Source organism: Pleurodeles waltl, chromosome 12 (assembly GCF_031143425.1).
Source record: "Pleurodeles waltl isolate 20211129_DDA chromosome 12, aPleWal1.hap1.20221129, whole genome shotgun sequence".
Lineage (NCBI taxonomy): Eukaryota > Metazoa > Chordata > Amphibia > Caudata > Salamandridae > Pleurodeles > Pleurodeles waltl.
In genome coordinates this window covers 213,457,663-213,483,311 of record NC_090451.1, presented here as the reverse complement: position 1 = coordinate 213,483,311, position 25,649 = coordinate 213,457,663, and the positions used below count along the sequence as shown (strand labels likewise).

The 25,649-nt window shown below is 46.2% G+C and overlaps 1 protein-coding gene across 2 annotated transcripts in view; it reads left to right on the top strand.

Moving 5' to 3' along the window:
• Positions 1-25,410, top strand: part of SPATA2L (spermatogenesis associated 2 like) — a 94,231-nt gene extending 68,821 nt beyond the window's left edge. The window contains exons 1-3 of one of the 2 annotated variants that reach the window (XM_069218554.1): positions 7,074-7,210; positions 18,204-18,510; positions 23,524-25,410. In XM_069218554.1, coding sequence (XP_069074655.1) covers positions 7,203-7,210; positions 18,204-18,510; positions 23,524-24,681 — 1,473 coding nt within the window. In that variant the 5' untranslated portion in view covers positions 7,074-7,202 and the 3' untranslated portion in view covers positions 24,682-25,410. Of the gene's footprint in view, positions 1-7,073; positions 7,211-18,203; positions 18,511-23,523 lie in introns of those variants that run through there. The other variant, XM_069218555.1, reaches the window with a different exon arrangement.
• Positions 25,411-25,649: the final 239 nt, after the last annotated feature.

Sequence of the window (25,649 nt, the reverse complement as noted above, 5' to 3'; positions counted from 1 at the left end):
CAACCGCCCATGCAGGGGTAGGACCCCTTCCACCAGTTTTTCCAGCTCCTCTGTTGAGACGGCTTGGGCCCTTTCCCCTGCAGTGCGTGCCATTGTAGCTCCAAGAGACAGGACACAGCAGCACACAAAGTGGAGGTCTGTATCGCCCCAATGCCAGGAGTCAAGTGAGCTGTCTCACAGAAAATTGTGGTTACGACCGCAGCGGTCATGACATTGGTTAATGTTGTCAATGGGAGACTGGAACCAATGAGGAGTTTCACAGTGGTTCTGACCGCACTCCGCCATGACGACTTCCGCCGGCAGAACAAGGGCACTTCCAGCAGTCCCATGTATGCCGGACACGTCAATGCCATTTTAGTTTGTGACATCACTGTCCTGAGTGTACACACCTTCCCTACCTGCCTATGAACACATAAACATACTTCAGGTTTGCCATGATGAATACGGACACATGTAGTAAGTGGCTAGTCAAATGTACAGATTTGGCACAACAATTGTCAGCATATTTGACAAGTAAGGTAATACACAGGAAAGGTGTAGGTGCACATGTCCTGTATACGTCCATCCATACATTAATCGTGTCATCGTCTGGTCAGGTATGGATGGTAGAGTAATGTGTACTGACACATTAAATGCAGCTTGCATGAGAAGTGCATAATGATTGTCATGTAACATACTGTATAGCCTACATTGTGACAGACATCCTGATTGTTGTTTGTATCCCCGCACAGGTTTGGCCAGAATTGAGTGAGGAAGAATGCACCAATTTTCCGACCACTCGATCTCAAAACCATGGAGGAGCGCACCATCATCCTGACCTATCAACTGAACCATTTGTGCATCAGGGAACTTGTTGTCCAGTTGAAGACAGACCTCCTGCCGGCTTTGAGGAATCCCCATGCCATCCCTCCAACAGTCCAGGTGTTTTCAGTCCTGCATTTCCTGGCGAGTGGCTCATTTCAGAGCACAGTGGGACTGGCTGCAGGCTTTTCGCAGCCCCAGTTCTGTAGGGCGTTGCAGGATGTGTTGGATGCCCTACTCTTGACCCAAGGGTAGGTCGCTCCCCCTGCCGCTGCAGCTCCTCCAAGTTCCCGAGTTCCTGTGTTCCTGAGACCCACCTAACTGTAAGTACCCCCCTCCTCCCAGCCCCTCGCCCTGCCCCGCGCCACTCACCTTCTCTTCTGCTCCTGCTTCTTTTCCTCCTCTCTGTCTCTCCCTCCTCGCTCCCCCTCTGCAATCTTCTTCTGTGTTCTTCTGTTCTTCTGTTCTTCCCTTCTGTTCTTCTGTGTTCTTCCGGTCTTCTGTGTTCTTCTTCTCTGTTCTTCTCTGTGCTTCTGTGTTCTTCTTCTCGGTTCTTCTGTGTTCTTCTGTGTTCTTCTCTGTTCTTCTCTGTTCTTCTCTGTTCTTCTCTGTTCTTCTGCTCTTCCGATCTTCTGTTCTTCTGTTCTTCTGCTCTTCTGCTCTTCTGTCTTCTGTTCTTCTGTTCTTCTGTCTTCTGTTCTCCTGTCTTCTGTTCTCCTGTCTTCGGCTCTTCTACCTCCTCCGTCTTCTTCCCCCGAGCCTGCCCTCCTGCTCCTTCCTCATCCCCCTCCCTCACTCGCCTCCCCCTCTCTCACCCCTAGCTAACCCGTTCGCTATCTACCTCCCTCACTCCTCCTATCTTCCTATCTCTCTAGCTCCCTATCTCACTATCTAACTCCCCCACTCTCCACCTCCTCCTACCTACCTATCTGTCTATCTATCTATTTCCCTATCTATCGACTTCTCTATCTATTTTCTCTATCTATTTCTCTATCTCTCCCCCCCTCCCGCCACCCCCTCTACTACCTATCTCCCTATCCTCTCACTCTACCTCTCTCCCTCACCCACCTCTACAACCCCCCCTCCCCTATCTTCACAACCCTACTCCTATCTCTCTCCCTAATCTCCAAACCTCCTAACACTTACCCTCCTCCACCCTAAACCCCCTCCCCCAGCTCCTCTCACTCTACCTGTCCCCCCCCCCTCCCTCGCGCTTTCCCGCCGCGACCTCCTGCACGCCCCCGCCCCCCAGCTCCCATTCGCCCCCAGCTGACCCCTCCCCCCCCCTCCTACCTCTTATGGCGGCCGCTGCGCGACAGTGGTAGCGACCCTTGACCCAAGGGTAGGTCGCTCCCCCTGCCGCTGCAGCTCCTCCAAGTTCCCGAGTTCCTGTGTTCCTGAGACCCACCTAACTGTAAGTACCCCCCTCCTCCCAGCCCCTCGCCCTGCCCCGCGCCACTCACCTTCTCTTCTGCTCCTGCTTCTTTTCCTCCTCTCTGTCTCTCCCTCCTCGCTCCCCCTCTGCAATCTTCTTCTGTGTTCTTCTGTTCTTCTGTTCTTCCCTTCTGTTCTTCTGTGTTCTTCCGGTCTTCTGTGTTCTTCTTCTCTGTTCTTCTCTGTGCTTCTGTGTTCTTCTTCTCGGTTCTTCTGTGTTCTTCTGTGTTCTTCTGTGTTCTTCTGTGTTCTTCTGTGTTCTTCTCTGTTCTTCTGTGTTCTTCTCTGTTCTTCTCTGTTCTTCTCTGTTCTTCTGCTCTTCCGATCTTCTGTGCTTCTGTCTTCTGCTCTTCTGCTCTTCTGTCTTCTGTTCTTCTGTCTTCTGTTCTCCTGTCTTCTGTTCTCCTGTCTTCGGCTCTTCTACCTCCTCCGTCTTCTTCCCCCGAGCCTGCCCTCCTGCTCCTTCCTCATCCCCCTCCCTCACTCGCCTCCCCCTCTCTCACCCCTAGCTAACCCGTTCGCTATCTACCTCCCTCACTCCTCCTATCTTCCTATCTCTCTAGCTCCCTATCTCACTATCTAACTCCCCCACTCTCCACCTCCTCCTACCTACCTATCTGTCTATCTATCTATTTCCCTATCTATCGACTTCTCTATCTATTTTCTCTATCTATTTCTCTATCTCTCCCCCCCTCCCGCCACCCCCTCTACTACCTATCTCCCTATCCTCTCACTCTACCTCTCTCCCTCACCCACCTCTACAACCCCCCCTCCCCTATCTTCACAACCCTACTCCTATCTCTCTCCCTAATCTCCAAACCTCCTAACACTCACCCTCCTCCACCCTAAACCCCCTCCCCCAGCTCCTCTCACTCTACCTGTCCCCCCCCCTCCCTCGCGCTTTCCCGCCGCGACCTCCTGCACGCCCCCGCCCCCCAGCTCCCATTCGCCCCCAGCTGACCCCTCCCCCCCCCTCCTACCTCTTATGGCGGCCGCTGCGCGACTGCGCAGCGGGCGCGCGCAGCGGGCACGCCGCTGGCGTGCCGGAGGCGCGCCAGAGGCAAGCCCGTCTGCGCCCGTCCGCGCCTGGCCCGCGCCCAGCGCCACGACCCCTGGTCCCCAGCTCCCCCAAGCCCCGCTGATCCGCTACGACCCCACCACCCTCCACGCCCTCAACCCAGGGCGCTCCAAAACCTGCTTCCTAGCTCACCCCAAACGCACCCATGGACCCTTCGCCTGCAACTCCTGCAAACGCATCTTCCACCACGCAACTACCACGACCACAAGCCCACGCGCCATCAACCACCTCAAGTGCATCCTGGTCAACGCTCGTTCCGTCCACAAGCACGCCGTTGAACTTTGGGACCTCCTGGACTCCACAGCCCCGGACGTCGCCTTCATCACGGAGACATGGATGAACGCCTCCTCTGCTCCAGACATCGCTACCGCCATCCCCGAAGGCTACAAGATCTCCAGAAAAGACCGCACCAACCAAGTAGGAGGAGGTGTCGCCATCATCTTCAAAGACTCCATCAGCGTCACCACCTCCACCGAAGACCCCCCCCTCGCCGCTGAACACCTGCATTTTCAGATTCGCACCGACCCAAGGACCACCCTCAGAGGATCCCTCGTCTACCGTCCTCCCGGACCTCGCGCCTCTTTCAGCGACGCCATCGCCGACTTCATCTCCCCGCACGCCCTCGCCTCACCGGACTACATCCTCCTAGGCGACCTCAACTTCCATCTGGAACAAAACAACGACCCCAACACCACCACCCTGCTCGACAACCTCGCCAACCTCGGCCTCAAACAACTGGTGAACACCGCCACCCACATCGCCGGACACACGCTCGACCCTATCTTCTCCGCCAGCAAACACGTCTTCTTCAGCCACACCTCTGCCCTGCACTGGACCGACCACAGCTGCGTCCACTTCACATTCCGACGCGAGACCTCCCACCTCCGCACTCAACCCATCCCTCGTCGACAGTGGAACAAGATCCCTGAAGAGCAACTCTTCTCCGCTCTCGCCGCCAACCAACCCACCCTCACCACCGACCCCAACGACGCAGCTCTCAACCTCACAAACTGGATCTCCAACTGCGCTGACAACCTTGCTCCCCTCAAACGCACGCATCGACAGACCAACACCAAAAAACCTCTCTGGTTCTCTGACACCCTCAAAGAATCAAAGAAAACTTGTCGTGCCCTTGAGAAGGCCTGGCGCAAGGACCACACCGCTGACAACATGACCGCCCTCAAGAACGCTACACGCGAACACCACCACCTGATCCGCACTGCCAAAAGGAACTTTTTCACCGACAGACTAGACAAAAACAGCCACAACAGCAGAGAACTCTTCAGCATCGTCAAAGAGTTCTCCAACCCCAGCGCCAGCGCCAGCGCCAACGCCGTCACGCCCTCACAGGATTTGTGCGAATCCCTCGCCACTTTCTTCCATCGCAAGATCAGCGACCTCCACGACAGCTTCGGACACCAGACCCAACCATACACCACTGAACCCGCTTCCCCGGACATCACCCTCAACAACTGGACCCACATCAACACGGAAGAAACCAAATCCATCATGAACTCTATCCACTCCGGCGCCCCTTCGGACCCCTGCCCGCACTTCATCTTTAACAAAGCCGACGACATCATCGCCCCGCACCTCCAGACCGTCATCAACTCTTCTTTTTCTTCTGCTACCTTCCCCGAATGCTGGAAGCACGCTGAAGTCAACGCCCTACTAAAGAAACCTACGGCTGACCCAAGCGACCTGAAAAACTTCCGCCCCATCTCTCTTCTACCTTTCCCAGCCAAGGTAATAGAAAAGACCGTCAACAAACAGCTGACCACCTTCCTGGAAGACAACAACCTGCTCGACCCTTCACAAACCGGATTCCGAACCAACCACAGCACGGAAACCGCCCTCATCTCAGTCACAGACGACATCAGAACCCTGATGGACAACGGTGAAACAGTCGCCCTCATTCTCCTCGACCTCTCGGCTGCCTTTGACACCGTCTGTCACCGCACCCTAATCACCCGCCTACGCTCCACCGGGATCCAAGGCCAGGCCCTGGACTGGATCGCCTCCTTCCTCGCTAACCGCTCCCAAAGAGTTTACCTCCCTCCGTTTCGCTCAGAACCCACCAAGATCATCTGCGGCGTACCTCAAGGCTCATCGCTCAGCCCGACACTCTTCAATGTCTACATGAGCCCCCTCGCCGACATCGTACGCAAGCACGACATCATCATCACCTCCTACGCCGACGACACCCAACTTGTACTCTCCCTCACCAAGGACCCCGCCAGCGCCAAGACCAACCTACAAGAGGGTATGAAGGACGTCGCAGATTGGATGAGGCTCAGCCGCCTAAAGCTGAACTCTGAAAAAACGGAAGTCCTCATCCTCGGCAACACCCCGTCCGCCTGGGACGACTCCTGGTGGCCCACGGCCCTCGGCACCGCACCGACCCCCGCAGACCACGCCCGCAACCTCGGCTTCATCTTGGACCCTCTTCTCACCATGACCAAGCAAGTCAACGCCGTGTCCTCCGCCTGCTTCCTCACTCTCCGCATGCTCCGCAAGATCTTCCGCTGGATCCCCGCCGACACCAGAAAAACCGTGACCCACGCCCTTGTCACGAGTCGCCTGGACTACGGCAACACCCTCTACGCTGGGACCACCGCCAAACTCCAAAACCGCCTGCAACGCATCCAAAACGCCTCGGCCCGCCTCATCCTCGACGTACCCCGCAACAGCCACATCTCCGCACACCTGAGACACCTGCATTGGCTCCCAGTCAGCAAAAGGATCACCTTCCGTCTTCTCACCCACGCACACAAAGCCCTCCACAACAAGGGACCGGAATACCTCAACAGACGCCTCAGCTTCTACGTCCCCACCCGCCCCCTCCGCTCCGCTGGCCTCGCACTTGCTGCCGTCCCTCGCACCCGCCGCTCCACGGCGGGTGGGAGATCTTTCTCCTTCCTGGCGGCCAAGACCTGGAACTCCCTCCCCACCAGCCTCAGGACCACCCAGGACCACTCCGCTTTCCGGAGACTCCTAAAGACTTGGCTGTTCGAGCAGCGATAACCCCCCCTTTCCCCCCTAGCGCCTTGAGACCCGCACGGGTGAGTAGCGCGCTTTACAAATGCTAATGATTTGATTTGATTTGATCTACTCAAGCATGTACACAAGTACATTTGGTTCCCACTACCTCAAGATTCTCCCACTGTGAAGGCAGCCTTCTACAACATCTCAAATGTCCCACATGTCAATGGGGCCATTGATGGAACACACATTGCCCTGGTACCTCCGAGGAGCAATGAACAGGTCTACAGAAACAGGAAAAGTACATATTCACTCAATGTACAAGTAGTGTGTCTAGCAGACTAATACATTACACATGTGAACGCTAAATTCCCTGGATCCATACATGATTCCTACATCCTGAGGAACAGCAGTGTCCCTGCAATAATGTCCCAGCTGCAGGGCGAAAGGGCCTGGCTCATAGGTATGTGTACTGCTCTCCATGTCAGACGTCTGTACCCCTCATGACCCAGATAGCACACCGCCTAGCAACCTGCCCTGGCTCCTGACACCAATGAGACATCCAACTACCTTAGCGGAGAACAGGTACAGTGAGGCACATGGCAGGACGAGGTGTGTGATTGAACGTACTTTCGGTCTCTTGAAAGCCAGATTTCATTGTCTTCATGTGTCTGGTGGCGCACTACAGTACAATCCAGGAAAGGTCTGCAAGATCATAGTTGCATGCTGCATGCACCATAATCTGGCCCTCAGAAGGCACATCCCACTGTTGGAGGAGGGGGACGTTAATGCTGGAGCTGTTTTTGTGGCCGGTGACTGATGATGATGATGATGATGATGAGGAGGAGGCAGACGAGGATGAGGCACATGACAACAGGACTGACATGATTTATCACTACTTTCTTTGATGCAAAGGTATGTCTGCATTACATATCATCTGTGCATGGGAGATGTTTTATTGAAGGCAGTCTGTAGGCAGTATTTGCATGCATCAATGTATGTGTGGGGACTGAAGCCTTACATATTGGTTGACAACCTTAAAGAGTAGGTGACTCAACATGTGGGGTAATGGAAATGCAAAGCTGCTAACACATTTGTGGTGTGCTGGTGCTGTGGCGGTACAGACTTACAGTTTTTGGGAAGGTTTAGGGTCCTCAGATTGCCCATTTGGGGTTATGTTTGGTGGTCTTCTAACTGTTGTCCTACTGGGTGGGCTCATCATGCTTTGACATCTACTGGGTGTCAGGTACCTGTTTGGGCCTACCCAGGTAGTTGTGCATTTGAGGATGTTACCTATCTATCATCTTTCCTGTCCCACACGTGTGTGTATGTCAAAGCAGTACCTCGTTTCTGGTGCAACATAGCAGCTGGAACACTCATCCTGTGTTTGTGCTCACTGCTGTTGAAGTATGACTGAAGTTTACATTCCTACCACCTTGTACCTCATTCCATTTATTTATCCCTCTTCAGGTGACATCTCTTTTTGCTGTCTGCTTGCTGTATTTGCTTGTTGGTGTAGTTGACAGTGGATGTGAAAACAAACTGGATGTACTTACACACCTGCTGGAATATCACAATGCATATGTAACTTCGGATTAAGTGTTTTGTAGACCTGTGTATTATGTTTTTGGTCTTCAATATAATTGCCAATACAAGCAATAAAGAGACATGCACCATGACTTGTGATTATAGGTGTTTATTTAGTGTAGCATTTCACAGCCCAGAGGAGTAGGGTAGTGGTCTAGGTGCTGATCAGAGCTGTTAGGTTCATAGGTCCTGTGACCATTAGCCTCGGAATTATGTGACCTTGGTGTTGGACAGCCAACAGGGTGGTACAGTGGCACACAAGGGTGACATCTCAGAAGAGGGATCGCTTCCTGGTGGGGGGTTGGTCTTAGCCTGGGTTCCTGCAAGATGCCTGGATGGCCGACCTCTTTTCTGGGGTGCGGAGGGGGTTCCTCAGCTGCAGGGGTAGAGGTGCTCTTGTCTTGTGGGTCCTCCTGCTGTGCCTCCATTCCAGTAGCAGGTGCTGACATTGAGGGTAGTGGTGTGGACTGATTACTGGATGGGGCCTGCTGTTGGATGGAGAATGTCCGCTGGATGCTGTTCAGTTCCTTGAACTCCCCTAATATGGAGACCATGGTGGCATTTTGTGCCTGCCACTGCTGCCTGGCCTCCTGGTGGTATTCCTCCTGCAGCCTCTGCGTGTCTTGCAAGGTGGTGAGTATCTGGCCCAACTGGTCCTGGGTTTGCTGGTAGGTTCCCAGGAACTTGGAGACAGCCTCCTGGCCCGTGGTGTCCACATATTGATGATGGGGAGTGACATGGTTCAACGTGCAATTGCAGAGATGTGATATGGACATAGCAGTCAGGCAAGGGAAGGGAGTGTCTCATTGTGGTAGTTGTGGTACTTTCAGCTATGTTAGGCACACATGCACTAAGTTGGGCTGTGAGGGAATGGCATCAGTGGCGAGATGTAACATGCAAGTGTGGGTATGAGGTCAATTATTAGATTATTAGATTGTGCACGGTCGGATGGTTTTAGGGGGTTTGGGAGTACAGTGGTCTTACCAGTGTCCAGTCCAGTGGCAATTCCCGTCAGGCCTTCTGGATGCAGTATGGCCAGGACCATCTCCTCCCACAGTGCCATTTCTGGGGGAGGAGGTGGGGATCCGCCACCAGTCCTCATGACGGCCACTTGGTGCCTGGAGGCCATTGCCTGTACCTTCCCCCTCAGGTTGTTCCACCTCTTCCTAATGTCCTCCCTTGTGCGTGGATGGTGCCCCACTGCATTCACCCTGTTGACAATCCTCTGCCATAGGTCGTTCTTCCGGGCAATGGATGTCTGCTGGACCAGTGCTCCAAACAGTCTTGGCTCCACTTTGACAATTTCCTTGACCATTACCCTGAGCTCCTTTTCAGTGAATCTGTTTTTTTTGTTGTTTTTTTTTGTGGTGCCACAGTAGTTGTTTTGTGGGTGGGGTTGTATGGTGTGCAGGGATTGTGGGTGTGCTGTTTGTAGTTGTGAATATGTGTAATGATGTGTGTGTGTGTGTGTGCTCTGTGGTATTTTGTGTGTAGTGGTGTATTGTGTGCTGTGTGCTTTGTGTGATAGTGCCTGTGGTATCTAGTTGCAGTGCCTCCTTTCAGTTTGTCTGTCTCTCGCTCTATTTGGGTTTCAATTTGCAAAGGGTTCTTCTGGGTATGTGTGGGGGGGTGTTTTGTAGTGCTGTTGACAGGTGTGTGTATGTGTTCCAGGTGTTGTGTTGGTGTTGTGCTATCTGGTGCAGATTTGCTGCGGTGGTGGGTACTTATTTTCCTGCCGCGGTTTGGACTGCCAATGGATTACTGCTGTGTTGGTTTCCGCGGTGCTGATTTGTGTATCGGAAGTTGGCTGGCAGGATTTTCTCGCTGTGGCGGTGGTTGTTGGGCAGCCGCCTCCTTCGTTCCGTTGTTTGGGCTGGCGATGTTGTGTTGGCCACTCGTGATAGGGTGGGCTTCACTCCGCCATCGCTGGCAGTGTTTCGGCTGCCTTTTGCACAGCGGTCTATGGGTGTGACCGCCAACCCCGGAATGAGCAGCATAGTGTGAAAGTGGCTGAACGGATGTAGCTGAAATTTGACAGGGATATATATTATGGATTGGTACTTTCTATGCAGAACCGCAGTACTACATTAATTATTTTTTTAAGTAAATCTTTAGAAAATGTAAAATATGCTGTAGTACACTAAATTTGTTGTTTGAACTTTTTTTACATATTTCTTGTTTTTTTTAAAATAGTTGTTTTAAGTCCTGCAGTGCTTCCTAGGTGGTACGTGTGACATTTTTTTTTTTTTTAACTTAAATATATAGAAACTTGGAAAATAAATTTCCTCCCTATTACCACTTTAATAAAATGGTAATAGGTTGGGAAAAAATATAAAACCTACTATTTTCCTTCAGCTAGCGCCATAACCCAGAACACAGGCAACACATGCTAAAAACAACAAGGGTACCTTTTACTTTTGTAAAGGCAGCCATTAGCCAATCAGATACTGCTTTGTCACCAGCAAGTACTGCACAATTACTGTAGCCTGATATATTACTAAGTTTTACAGCCTTATAACTTTAAAAATGCTTCCGGTTCTTACCTTTACTACCAAAAAGGATCATCTACACACCATACACTATAGACCTGACAAATTTAGTTCACATCTGACAGCCTGTTTTCATGCTACGGCTGAGTACAAACTCCATGGAAAATGCATTGGTGGAAAAATGCATTTTATGACCCCCCTCAAGTTTTTGCACCCCCTTGACGAACCTCCATGAAACTTTGCATTCTCTTCCAATGTAAAAAAAAGCAGTAGATCTGCAAGGTTTTGTGAAGATTTGTCAAATGGTGCCAAATTTATCAGCGAGAAAAAATCTGGGGAACTCATTTCTCTGATATTCCTAACTATAACTACAGAGTGGCTAGAGCCATTAATATGCTAATCTTATAAAGTTTAGCAAGTATTTGTTACAATAACTTTTATATAGATGTTGGATAAATACATGAATTCAATATCCCTATGAAAGTATAATCACATAGTTTGCAGTTTTCTAATACCAAATTACATTGGGCCAGTTCTATCACAAACCACTCCTAATTCAAATAAAATTTCGAAATCAAGCTTGAATACCACCCTTAAGTGTGTACATTCAATATGGTTACCAACACTCAAATTCTATCCTCAATACATTTATAAATGAAAAAACCTTAGAACTGATTATCACAAAATCCCACCATTCTCTTAGTTTTCAATTTTCAGTAATGGTAATGCTAGTTTTTAGCATGGCTTCATAAAACTAAAGTGATATGGAGCAACTAGACCAACAAACAGAACAAAACAACCGTAATTTGTTTTTTACATAAATAATTTTCTAATCGATATCCCACGATCAATATCCCCACATCAAAATGTTAACATAACCCCATCAACACTGCACATAACCCTTCGGCCCTCCCTAGCGTCTGTCTATTGCAACAAAGTGGCTAAACGTAAATAGTGTCCACACATTATATACTCAGAGGTTTAATGTTGGCATCTGATGTCCCACAAACCATAGAGTTCATGCCAAAACTATTCAACATAGTATGGAAGATGTATTCAAGAAAAGTTTAATAAACCCATTGAGAGGGGGGGCATGGCTACGGGCGTCAAGATGGCGGTCGCACTCTGAGACTGCTCCGGACCCCACCGTCATCCGCCTTAAGGAGCCCCGCCGTTCCTGTGCTCGCTTTGCCCTGGCCGGGGCCCCCGCATGCAGAGGAGTGTGTGGTGCAGGCCCGGCCTTTTACTGAATCTGCGGAGGAACCTGGGACGGGCTCTGCCGAGTGGGGCCAGTGCTGGCGGCCTGCTTTGCGGCCCAGGTGAGTGAGGCAGGCTGCCGGCGGGTTTCAGCGGCCACCGGGAGCGGTGTGCTGCACCACCGGCGGCCCGCCTTGGGGTCACAAATGCTGGAATGGAAGACAGGGTGCTCCCCATTTTGACTGTTGTAATTAAGGCTCCCGTGAGCCTCTGAGCTGACGAGCTCGGGTGAAGCACCTGTGCGCCTTCTTGAGTGGTACTTAAACCTGTGAATACTTTCAAAGCGGCATTTCAAGCAACCCCGCCAGCTACACGTTGCTCTTCGCTGACGACGGCCAAATAGCCAGAAACACGTGTCCGAAGATACGGCACTCGCCGCACCAACTTATGGTGAAAAACTTTTAAAACTCTGTTCAAATTCGTGCTAATGACTGCATTTACCATGATGCCTTGGGGTCACAAATGCTGGAATGGAAGACAGGGTGCTCCCCATTTTGACTGTTCTAATTCTTGTTCAGTTACCACTGGTCAGCTATGTAGTTGCAGGAAAGGCCTCTTATAGCTTGTTGTATTTGTGTAGCTTTAACAGGAGTCCAGCCTTGTGACCCCTGTAGTGAACGTCTTTGTCCTCAGTACAAGAGGCAGCAGGTCCAGTCCTTCAGAACTCCTCCCAGGTCACAGACAGCAGATCTAGTCCTCTTCTGATCTTCTACAGATCCAGGAGATGTTCTGAAATGGATGCTTGGAGATGTCACATTTATGCTTTGCCTGAGCTAGTGGGTGGAAATTACTCCTGGGCACGCATGCCCTAAGCAATGGGGTAAAAGTTCCCGGGACCAACCCTACTCACTTAGGGCATTTTCAAAATGGAGAATGTCTTCTTCTACTCTAAACCTGTGCTTTGAGCCTGTGAGGGGAGGGTACTATGATAATCTTACTGTTCTCCCACTAAAATCCAGTTTGAGCCAGCCTCTTTATCCCCAGTAAACATTGAGACAGTCATGTAAGTCAAATGCAGCATTTTCCAGAAGGCAGACAGGGGCTACACAAGGACTGCCTAGGCTTAGTGTTTCCTTTCTTTCAAGTGCGCCCCAAGTGTTATATGTAAAACCTAGAGACAGAAGTCCTGTAGCATAAAATCGGGGTTTTCCCGCAACCAGACAATAGATACATAAGAATGGTCTTGGCATCCTGTATCCTTCCTTTCAAGTGCACCCCAAGTGTTATATGTAAAACTCAACAGAGCTTTCAAGCAGGAGTTGACACTCCAGCAAGATTTGACATGGTGATGTCAAAAAGGATTCCCAGAGCCCTCACTCTGCATATTCTGTGGGTTTCAGATGAGTCATTTCTGCTCATTCTGGTTGCCCTGTCAATCCTAGTGACTTGTTGAGTAACTCCTGGTAGGAATTTCACACCTCATTCACACCTTTTCAAATGCTGATCACTGGCTGGGAGCAGCTGGAGAACAAGTGCAAATAAGACTTTATGAGCTTCAGGAAGGAATACAGTAACTTTAAAAAAAGTTACTTTTCTTTAATATTTATTAAATATTAGACACCACTAATGAATTGGATATCTAATAACTATTAAAAATAGTTTAATTATTTTTCTAACTCGTCCCATTCCCAAGATACAGTATTAGGATTTTGATCTGCACTCTGTTGTTTTCTTTATACGGTGGCTAGGCCTGCCAAAGTGAAAAATAGCTTTTGGGTGCTTGTCAATGTAAGGACATGTTAACATTAATTTCTACGTGCTCTTTGTTTAAATACTGTGCAGCCTGCCTTGCTCCAGTTTGGCAAAGATTGAGAATGGCGTTCGGGGTGACTCTTGGGACTTATGGGAGTCGAGCACACACAGCCATTTGAAGGCGGGCCTGACTATGGACTAAGGTACACGCCCTAGTGGATAAAGAACAGCTCTGGCCCTGCCTTGGTTTGGTGTTCTGAATGGGTCAACGGATCTCAATATCACGGAGTGTAGAGCTGTTTCATTGAACCCCAAAGTATACCACAGGGTTCGACTTAGCCTAAGCTAGTTTGATGGGGGCTACCCCTGCGTGGAACCTTCTAAGGAGCTGAACAGTTACAAGTGTTCCAACAGCCCAGCAGGGAATCTAGCTCCCTGCACTATGCAGCAATGCCACCCCTATCAACCTCATTCTGTTCTTACTGACATGTAAACATTGCAGGTATCTGATTGACTCACTGGCATGGCTGATGGGAGCACGAGGGAGAACCAGAGGTTTCTCGCTGAAGACTGGCTGCACCCAGATGGGCCAAGTCTAGTCCGTGGGTTGTGGACTTGCCGGGGAGAAAGGCATGCTTGTTCCCATCAGGTGACTCTGGGGATAGTTAACACCCTTGCTCACCCACCCTTGAGAGACGACAGATGTCACCCCTTGGTTTTGCTACTTTATGGCTTGTTCTCATTTGTTGGTTTGGGTTAATTTCCTTGTTTTAGATTGTTATACAGTTTTTGTTCTGCGGTAATGGAGCTATATAGTGTCCACCACATCAAGGTTTTTCAGCCAACCTTAGTCCTCTCTACTTGCGCAGACCTTTATTTACAGCACAGAAAGGATTCAGATAATCTTACTGAATACATGAGGATTAAACTCTCCAAACAGTGGGAGAGGGAGGGGTCATCTGGGGTACACTTCAAGAGTCCAGCCAAGATATATGATTCCTCCATGAGACCCATGTCCAACAAAAAGACCAAGGAGGACTTCAACATGCTGCTTAGTCGACTGCCTATCACTCCTCAGCCAGTACTAAACAAAGGGGACTAGCAGTTTTCTTGAGATGCAATCTCCCCTTGATAATCACACATGTTAAAACCAACAGGGAGGGTATATATCCGATTTTAGTCGATGCACTGGAGGAACGAACTATCACCTCAGAGAAAGTATATGCACCTAACCCTGCCCAGGACTCATTCTTGGTAATTGGTGGTCCTCCTAGCTCAGCTCTTGCACCACAGTAGAGAGACCTGGGCCTTTTTCATTGATACAGCAGGGTGAGTCTCTGCTATCATTACTTATTGATACTGTTGCTGAGGAACGACTGATCTTGTTAGCTTCGAGGTGTTTTGGCTATCTTTGACTTTGTTTCTTAAAGGGAACACAAGGGAACTACTTAGCCTTCTTTATTTAGGGTTAGCAGAAGGTACAGGAGGAAAATGGTGAACATAAGGACTAAGATTTGATGTGATCTGACATACACCATACATTGCTGGATAAAGGTCCTTCCTTGTAACAGTTACTAGTGGGCTGCCTACGTCTAATTGTTTTTTCAGAAGCTGTAAAACCATAACGAATGTCCAGCAAAAGGTCAACAATCCATAGTGACCACGCAGAAAAGATACATTTCATACACCCATTAATGCTTGTAATTTGTTTATGAGTACTAGAAGGGTCAAGTGTAGCACACTTGTCTGGAAACTCAGGAGGCAGTCCCATTAACACGTTAGAAAAACTACTACCCGAAAATGATCACTTTTAAGAACCCAATTTTATATTTTTGATTTTTTTTTTCTTTTTGTCCAACACTTTCATGAATTGTGCCTTCCTGTCTAGGTGTTGTTCTGATAATTTCTGCCAATTTTCCAGCTGATATGCTTCAACCTACTTCCGACCGCTGCGAAGAATAGACACTTGTATATTACTTCTACCTCCACTGTCCTTCAGAGAGAGACAGAGGAAAGCATGCCAGAGGATTGAAACCTCTCACACGCTGTAATATAATTTATATTCATTAGATCAAAAATCACTTGCTCTTCAACTCCATTGTAATATTGATGTTTTGTTTGTGAAATCCACCCCGGTTTTTAGACACTAACACTCGGGACCTCTGTTGATCCAGCCCTTTGCCTTTCAGAATGCCTTCATTTAGATTTTAATTGGGGCTGTTGTGGCCTTGTGTCCCCGGTGTGTCTAACTATTGAAACATAAACTTGAGAATTGATTTTTGTGATTCAGCTTCATGATCTTGTTGATGAGCCTCCTATATTTTCACTGCATCACAGATGATACCAAGCACAATTTAAGCAACTGTATCACATTTTTTCAGTCAATTTCATACCTAGGTCTACTGCTGGAGAGGCACCATGCTGTTCTTGAATCCCACTTATAATCTCTGGCAGTACTGAAGATATGTTGTGCGTGGTTGTAAGTAAGGTTACATATATGCTTTCCCAAGAATGACATTGATGTGGACTAGGCATACTCCCCATGAGAAGACACACACCCATTCACTACTGTATTTCCCCATAGTGTAGAATGAGGGCATACATCCTAAATTTGATGTGCTTTTCTAGGGTTCTCTTTGGGCAAGCAATGCCTCGTATTGCTTTGATAGTTTGGAGATAAATAGTAGGTGTGATGGTAGATGTTTGAATGTGGGAGGATGCCCGAGCTGTGCCTGTTGCCTCTGTTTTCTGCTAGTCTAACACATTTTCCAAGCTACTGATAAATCTCAATCAAGTGCTTTAAGACGTTTTTCGCACTCCTATTTTGTTGATTCATCGTTGTGTGATGTCTAAGTGACCGGTGCTGCCATGTCTGTCCTGCTAATGTTGTTGCTTCTAATTATCTAGCCTGTATATCATGTGGAAGGCTAACCTGAAATGATCATGTGATCTGTGCTTATTAAAGACAGGAGAAATAGACCTCAGTAGTATAGACATGAATTGTCCCTATAATGAACATTATTTCTCCCCGTCTGTGGGAATTCCCTTATTGCTAAAATTGTAGTAAGGGCAGGGAGCATGTTCTTGGGTATTTCTATTTTATCAGCCATGACATGTAAAGATTCCAGCATTGGTGCTCGTGCAGTTTCTAGCCATGGTATCAGTTAAACTTAACAAACTCGAAAAAGATAAGGATGCACCTTTCCTACTTTTCATATGGTTTTAAAAATTCCTATGGCCATGATTTATTTAGTGTCTCTATAGATATTAGGTTTCTGGGCCATTAGTACCCTTTCCAGGTGCCATTTATGTGAGAACCTCACATTTATAGGGCCCATACCTAGTAGATTTCCATAGCCCCACAGGCAGTTGCTGCCTCTGCTGACAAGAGGAAAACAGGCCAGTATTTCCCATGCCTTTTGTAGAGCCGCACTTAGAGCAGTGAAAGGGTGTGGAAAATCATAAACAATTGCCAGAGAATGTCTTTACTCTTACAAGGTAGAGTAAAACCAGCCCCCTGTCAACCACCAGAGTGAGTACATTCAGAAACGTTTACATTTCATCTTAAGCATTTATTATGTTAAATGTAGGCAGATCATATGAATAATAATTAACATCAAAGTAATTACTACCTCAGTCATAACGAATATTGTTCAAGTTAATAAAATCTAAACCCTAAACATTAGATACACATTTAGTATTAATTAGTATTTGTTTTTTATATTTTTATTGTGGTTGAAGAAGTCTCTGGCTGACACCAGCCTAACAAAAACTGTCATACATATAGTAACATAGCTAACTCATCCCACCCTCCATGCATTGCTACTCCAGCATGCTTCCCGTTTGTGTATATTCCATATCCATATTCTGCTATATCTTTCACAGCCATAATCTCATCAGTATACTAAAACCCACCTGCCAGCCCTGTAAGTCTGGTCTAACCTCAGTGGGTCCAGATGGATGGATCAGTCGCTCCTGATCGCAGTTCCCATTTACACATTGCCAGTTACACCCTCAGCTGTCTCCTTAGCAGTGCCCATTATGCCAGAGACCATCCGCCAGTTCGTCATCAGACCTTACTTCCCTCCCTCCCATTATTCTAAATTCGGCCTCTGCCCATTCCACTACATCCCTCACCCAAGATGCAGTCACTGGTGGATGATTTCACAACCAGTATATTGCCAATATACTCTTCCTTAGGGCTAGAGATACAAATTTCAATTGCATTTTGCAGTTTTTCAAATTTGGAAGGACTCCCAGTAAACAGAGCATGATCTTTTCCTCTGTATCTTTGTCACACGTTTTGTTATCTAAATGACCTACTTCCAGTTGTCTACAATAGTTCTGCAATGCCATTTCATGTGTATGAAATTAGCGTTATCTGCATCACATTAGGGCAAATCTTCCTGAGAGATTCATCTCCATCACAGTATATACCCCTTCTCAGTCACCTTAGGATTCTTGCAAGCCATCGCTAAGTGTTCTTTGGTGCAGTTGATATCCGTATGCGTTCTTTTTTCCATCCCTAACAATTCTTTTCCCACTTTTACCTACCTTCATTTCTTTCTCCTCCTCTTCCCTATCCTATAGAAGCTTCCTTACATCGAGGAAAGAGAGCACCTGTTTTGGATTAATTAAATGCCTATCTTGAGGAATGACTCTTCCCTACTCCTGTCCATACTTGGTTTCTTCATTGAGATATACACTGCTAAGGAAAACCTCTTAACAAACTAATGTTGATGCTCAACATATTTGCAATTCCATCACTTGATGCAGAGTAACAACCAATTCTGTTAAAATAAATATTTACATACATATTCTCGTGGATTATTTTGTTTATGTATCTTCCATTATCAAGCGTTAACCCATTTCCTTGATTGCAGGATGGGCAGTCACAATCTGGTGGAGGAGTACAGGAAATGCCTGGAAAGGGACTGTGTTTGCAGCGTACCCAGTACTTGTACTGACATGAAACTGAAGAACCTCCTGCAACAGCGATTGGAGATGGATCCAGAATTGCATAAAGCCCTGCGTAACGAAGGTGCCTTGCCATTGATAGACCGTGCACTGGCGATACAGCCAGATGTGACTTTGACACTGAATGGTCTTGTGCGAGCCTTCGAGTCCTTGGAGCTGGTAGCTGTTAACCTCTGCTGTTTCCCATGGCGCAAGGAGTTCTTTGTAATTAAGGTGAGTCCTAGTGGCTCATGTTCGAATGGCATTGTATCCATGTAGTGTAGCGTAGTTGGAGTTTGTAGGCACTGACAGGTCCTCAGTACACCAATCAAAAACCTTGGAGGCGGAGAGGAAGAGACTGTGTAGTGATGCATCAGCAATACCTCGTTTTAGACATGAGTCATTGATAGATCTTTGTGCAATTTATGTGTGAGGGAATAATCCATATTCTTAAATAAAGATGAACGAGAAAATAAGTGATGCTAATGTCTGGAGGAGGTGATTGGTTCTGTGGAGATTGTGAACTGTTAAGGTGAGAGATTCAATCACTAATACAGTTGACTGCCTAGGACTGATGACACTGCTAAGTACCCTGCTAGAGTGCTTAGCAAGACACAGGCACTTTAAGTCTCATATGAAGCATGCCAAATTCCTCAGCAATGGCTGTTTGGTGCCTTGTTAGGTTCATGATTAATCAAAAAGAGTGCAGAAAATATTGGAGTCTCTTCTTAATTGTTATTGAAGAAGCACACATGTACTCTGATCAGATATCACTACTTCGATGTTGCGTGAAGCTTGACTAGTCCAGAGAGATACGAGTAATCAAAAAACTGTTTGGAATTAGAAGCTTAAAATGCTTCCTGCTTTTGATTTAGCTATTTATAATAATCTCATCATCATCATCATTTAACTTTATTTCGGTTAGTAAAAACAAACCATTAAAGTATAATACACAACAAAAAGAGAGAGGACTTCTAAAAGCAGGGAGGTACTAAAAAATAAGGTAAAAGCACAGTTAAAAGGGACAAGGCAAATTTTTAAAAAACAAACAAGAAAAACAGTCAATTGAACATCACTTAATATAATAAAAGGCAATACTCAATAATGAGAATAATTCCATGAATCAGCACTGGTTAAAAATATAATACACCAATATCTGTATACTGTGGAGCAATCACACATCCAATTTAATAAATATAAATAGATAAGTCTAAAAAATTGATTCCCCACTCTAGCTTCAAAAAATTGCTGATCTCAGATGTCATAATAATACAAAAATTATCCCCTATTTCCCCCATTAAAAAACTGTCCGGGTGGATGATTTTCGCTTTAAAATTCTCATGACATAAAGTAAGGGATCAGTTCCATAGGTCTATAAATAATCCATAAGGAACCAAACCAAGGTCTATGTCCTGTACAAAAAAAAGCTACAATCATGCATCCAAGTTAAATAAATATACATAGGTAAAACTAAACAATAACTACACAATTTTGTCCCTTAAACTTGCTAATCTCAACCTCCAGATAGACTCGAGAAAACTTGCCACTGGTAGAGCTATCTGGACGGACGGGTCGCATTTTAAAATTCTCTCAGCAAGGAGACCGGATCTAACTCCTAATTGTTTGAGAAGCGGGATGAGCCAAAGTGCTCTCTGTTTGTGATATGCTTGACAGTGGAAGAAAACGTGGGAAACAGTTTCTTCACTTTTACAACCCATCGGGCAACCTTTAGATCTATTAGTTGAACTGGACCATTTGTACGTAAGGCAGCACAGAGGGAGAGACCCAATCCTAAACCTGATAAAGAGGGCACGAGCAAATGGAGATAACTTTGCATCCAAGAAGGGCTCAAATTCGTAATGACATTTAACAAATAAAAAATTGTCGGACATGGACAATGGGATAGAACCAGCAAATTGGGCAACCTGAACATTATGCCAATAAGCATCCTTTAACAGCTGTGCAGCATTTTTAGGAATAGAAATAGGATCATGCCAATAGGAACCTAACCCCAGACGGGAAAAAGATTGTTCAACGAAAACACACCATTTAGATTTAATACTAGAATCACGGCCCACCACATTTAGGAGGCCACACCGAAAAGGGGTTAGGGCATCAGTTGTCCACAGCCGAATCCAAAACAGCAGGGGCCTTAGGGCAGCAATCTGTGAGATTGAAAAAAGATTTAGGTCCAGGTGAATGGGCAAGGATGGGGTACTCGATGGAACCTTTAGCATCATTTTTAAAAACTGATTTTCCGCCCTAGCCAGATTCGCCAGATTACAATGGCCCCAAAGTTCAGCTCCATATAAGGCGGCCCCCCTAGCTTGAGCTTTGTATATTTCCAGTGCAGGAGATATTGCAAATTTCGGGGAACTAGAGGCAAATCTGGCAATTCCACCTGCCCTCTGCTTCAGGCATAGTAAAGATTTATGGCGCTGGGCATGCCAAAGATGTGAATCTTCCACTTTAATACCTAGATAATCAAAGGTACCCACCCTTTCCAAAGGGACATCATCTAAATATACAGGCCTCTTCATTTTTTTTCTAATATCTCCAAAAACCATGTATTTTGTTTTTGCTGAATTCATTGATAACCCATGGTCAGTGCAAAACTCCAGAAATCTGGAGAGCAGCCTAGAAAGGCCCATAGCAGTACGTGATAGCAATAGGGTATCATCTGCAAACAGAAGACAAGGGATCTTCTGCCCGCCCAGGCTAGGGGTATCACTTTGACAGTCTAAGAGATATGGCAAACAGGCATTAATAAACAAGAGAAATAAGGTGGGTGCCAAGACAATGTATAATAATCTATTTTCAGGTCTAACGAGGTAGTAAAGGTACTGTTTATTAACGTATCCTCTGTAAAAAAAAAAAAAAAAAAAAAAAAAAAAAAAAAAGAAGAATAATAATAATACACTTTAAAGGGCCTTGTAGTCCACATAAAGATGTGGAAGGAAAAGTGTCCATTTGCTTTCAGTGCAGTGAATAGTTGTACACACAAGACAATTTGGAACAGACTACAGGTGTGCTACCTTCAACAAAAATGCTTGATTGTAGCTTCCTGGGTTTCTTCTCCCCATTAAACTCAGGATTGTGGAAGAGTTGATTGAGAATCTCACTGCTGGAACTAACCAAAACAGCCCGAAGGCTGCACAAAGTCTGTTAAAATGTTGAATTTAAAATCCTTCTAGATGGGGGAAAAAAATTCCAAGTCTTTAAACACTTGACACTGAATTGTGCCTGTACTGATGGTCAAGTCGGACAAACTTGAGGAAGAGTTCTTTATTGCAAGCGTCATTCTTCACTATGACCTGATGAAACGATCTGGACTGCTGTAATCAACTCAAACGTTTTCACTCTTGTAAACTTTGAGAACCTAGAAGATCTAGTGTAGTCTACATAGCTTATAACAGCATTGAAGTTCTTCTAAAAATAAACACAATGGCCTCTGGCAATCTTTGGGATAAACACAATAGCTGAAACTTTCCAAGATTTCCAGTCCTGGCAGGCATTTTTTTAGTTTCACCTTGAGTTCATAGGTGGTGTTGGAAGACGAGGTGGGTCTGACAGTGTGCGTAGACAGAGTGGGTCTGCAGCTCTAATCGCAAGGTGGACAAAACTCAGATACCTGTGGTGATAGTGTTATAAGTGTGTAGTAAATATGTCAGAATGTAGAAAGGGGGTGTCTGCCTTAAGATGTAGGGACATTGTGTCAGGCAGCAAATACCTTTGTTGCAAGAGTATATATGAAGTGCAGAAAGGCAGGTATCAGTGGAAATAAACATAATTTAGGTTACAAACAAACGGGCGCAGTGCAATCCAAAGGCTAACATATATGCATTCTGAAGATCAATCTAACACCACCAGTCATACAAGAATGACTCACAGTGAATTATTAAAATAAAGGCCACTTCCAAATCACATGTAAGGTACTGAGGTGATTAAAAAACAGAAGAGAAAATTAGCATCCCCGTTGCGGAATGAAAAACTGCAGATAAGGCCCGAATCCAGCAAGGCTCTTGACTTTTAGATCTTGCCAGAAAATTACCTTCGATTTGAAGGAAGTAGGTTTTGCAGAAAATGTACAAGTGATCATTCTGCGGAGAAAACATCTGTGTAATACATGATACAAAATCTGCAACTTTCTCGCTACAGTTAGGTTTTGATTACCATTGAAAAGTCCTTTTGTTTCCTTGCTTTCCTTATGACCTTTGCCATCCTTTGAGACATCAGCATGACATATGGCATACGATTGAAGGCTTCAGCTCAATTCCTGTGTGTGTCAAGTTTCATGCACATTTGTTTGTGGGCCGCGGAAGTGGGGGGTTCCATTGGGGGTAGAAAGGGAGGGTGTATTTGGAATGGCCAGGGAATTGGTTATAAAAAGATAATTTTTCCAGAACAGATCCTTTTAGTTGATTGTAGTAAATGTTTTTTATGATGCAAAAGAACGTGGGCGGACTTTAAAGAGTTGAATGATTAGATATACTAACAATTTATCCTTAGGTTGTTTGTGAATGAGGATTGTAGAGTAATAAATCTGTAAACTAGTCAATTGCTACAGATCAGTGACGGGTGTGGAGGGTGATTTGTTCATTTTGTTAATGTGCGTCTGTATGGAGGGTCGTAGCTTCAGGGAGGGTGTTTGGGGGTGTTACACCCCTAATAAAAGCATTATCTAGTAATTAGTTGGGTGCAGGTGCTTTCAGTCGTTATGGTGAGGTGTCTGTCAGATTTCACCTGGGATTTGTACACACACACGGACAAAAACACACACACACATGCCCCTGACAACCCTCACTCCTTTCCCTCTCGCCTGCCTCCTAATCTCCCCCCACTTGCCTTTCATTGCATATATTATATTTTAACATGATACGCTAGCATGGTTGTAGGGAATCTGAAGGTCACACACCTCCACTATTGTGAACTAAGTTACCCCCCTGCGTGTATGCCCCAAGACCTGATATACACACACATCTGGTCCAGGAGATGATCTACAGGGTCAGCGTGGAGAGGTGTTAGGCTAGTGCAGTGTATGCAGTTTAGTCAACGCACAGATTGTCTAGCAATAGCAGACAGTTATGGTCACTATGCTACCTACATTTTCTCACTCGTTGTAACTATACATTTGTTTAAATTTCTAAAAACAATAGAAATGTAAACTGAAGGTGCTAGATGACAATCCAGCAAGTTGACATAAAGTGTTCCCTGGCTCTACACAAATAACAATGCCTTTCATTTCAGATGTTTTCTGGAGGATATGTGCACAACTTGAAGTCTGTGTTTTCTGAGGAAGACATTATCAAACACCTGAAGAAGATGGGATATGTCAAGAGAGAAGAGGACCAATGTTTCAAAGTGACCCATCGCCCCTCGATGGCTGAACTGATGGGATTGGCTTGCGCCTTTTTTGCAGCCAGGGTGGAGTGTGAGATTCTGGCAGAGATTGTCTCAAGACTGGATGCAGATAAGGTGCCAGTTGCCCATTTGGTCCAAGAGAGGAGAAAAAATGTTGGTGGGGTGGATGGGTGTGTAGAGAGACTTAGGAGGCTGGGCTCCCAGATGAAGAGTGTAGAAAGGATGAAGTCAGATGCCCAAATTCTACATGACTTAGAAGGTGATATTTACACAGATGTGTCTGAGGTCCTAACCCAAAATCAGGATCTGCATGCCGATCACTTAGTTGGAAGTAACACTTTAAAGCCCAGCCCACCCTTGGGTATAAGCTATGAGAAACTGTACAATGACTCTTGTGATGCTTCTAATAACCTGCATAGGGTATCTAGGTCTCATAGATGTAAGGGAAATGTAAAAGACAGCTGTGATGGCCCCGAGGGTCACGATGGTAGAGAAGTTAAGGCAGCCTCCCTGAATGAGCTGGGTATTTACAGCATGCAGTCAGCGTATGAACATTTGGATGGTGCAAGTTCCTCAAAAAAATACTTAACTGGGACTTTAAAAGCCGAAATCTGCGTCCATCGTGCCATGGAAGCAACATATACATTGCATGACTGCGTCATTGACAATGCTGATCTGAGTTACAGGTGTAAAAACTGTCATATGCTGCATGTTTTGATGTGCAATGACTTGGACAGCTGTCGACGTAAACAGCACAACACCCCTTTCATTAGCATGCAAGAAAAGGATGCAATCTTAAAAGAAGTACTTTGCGAAAGGTATGAAGCACATAGTTGCATTAGGAAAGACAGCCTCCCTTTTTTTCGCTGTGACTTGTGCCAGGTGCTCCATTATATTCTTTGTGAGGACGTAACAAACTGCAAAACCAAGGAGCACCCAGTGCACATGATACACCTAGAAAGTGATCAGAAATTATGGCTAAGGAGGACAAAATTGGATGCTTTATTGAACAGATGTCTCTCGAGGCCTGGGTCATGGGTATAACGCTCCTCTGGTCCCTTTGGATGGACCTTATGCAAGATTCCTCGAGGAACAGGGTTCTTTGACACATTTGAATGCATAAAATAATGTTATCTTGCTAAACTTGTGGGTGGTGAGCTACGTCACCAGACCACAGTTTTGATTTCAGTGATTTTTCTGCTGTAATTGCCTTAGCCACAGCACAGCTTTGACTTGAGTGATTGTTGTGCCGTTTCTATCTTAGCAAATCGATTCTTATTGGTGAGCTGCTGGGAACAGTGTAAAGCCAAAACTCACTGATTTGTTTTCACAAAACGCATTTAAGATCTGAGGATGTCCTTATTGAGCACCGTCATGTGACGGTGCAGTATGGCCATTTTTTTTAAAGAAATTGTATTTTTTGTTTATTTAAAGAGGTTTGCCTGGTGCTAAAACCATGCCACTGCATTCACGTAAGAGTGCTAGATAGTCGATTCATACTAAAACTCAGTTCTCTCCATGAACTCCAGGCGAGTAGAATAGTGCAGGCTTCTTCAGGCTGTAACTCTGGTTGGGTATGCTATTTCAGCAGTTATTGTTGTATTGGGTAGGTTATAGGTTGGGCTGATGGGTCTGAATCTAGCACACAGAAGATGTATCATAGCACAGACCGTCAGCAATATCTGTCAGCCTCGGTATGCAAGAGAAATGCTTTTTTAGGATTTGTCATCCTCACGTACCCCTCCCCATAACATGATGTTCTTGGCAGGTTAATAGCACACAGACTGCTATTCTTATGACTTTATTGCACTGTTGGTTGCCTTTTTGCCATCTATGCCTTGTCATTCCATCAACGGCCATAGTCTGAAAATCCCTGCGAGGGAATGTTCTGAGGTCATTATTTTGTTGGTGTGTGATGATCAGAATGCAAGTGTAAACTCTGGTAGCAGATGTCATAAAAACAAAGAGGCTTGTGAAAAATTAGATCTTTCCTATAATGGTCCACTCATGAG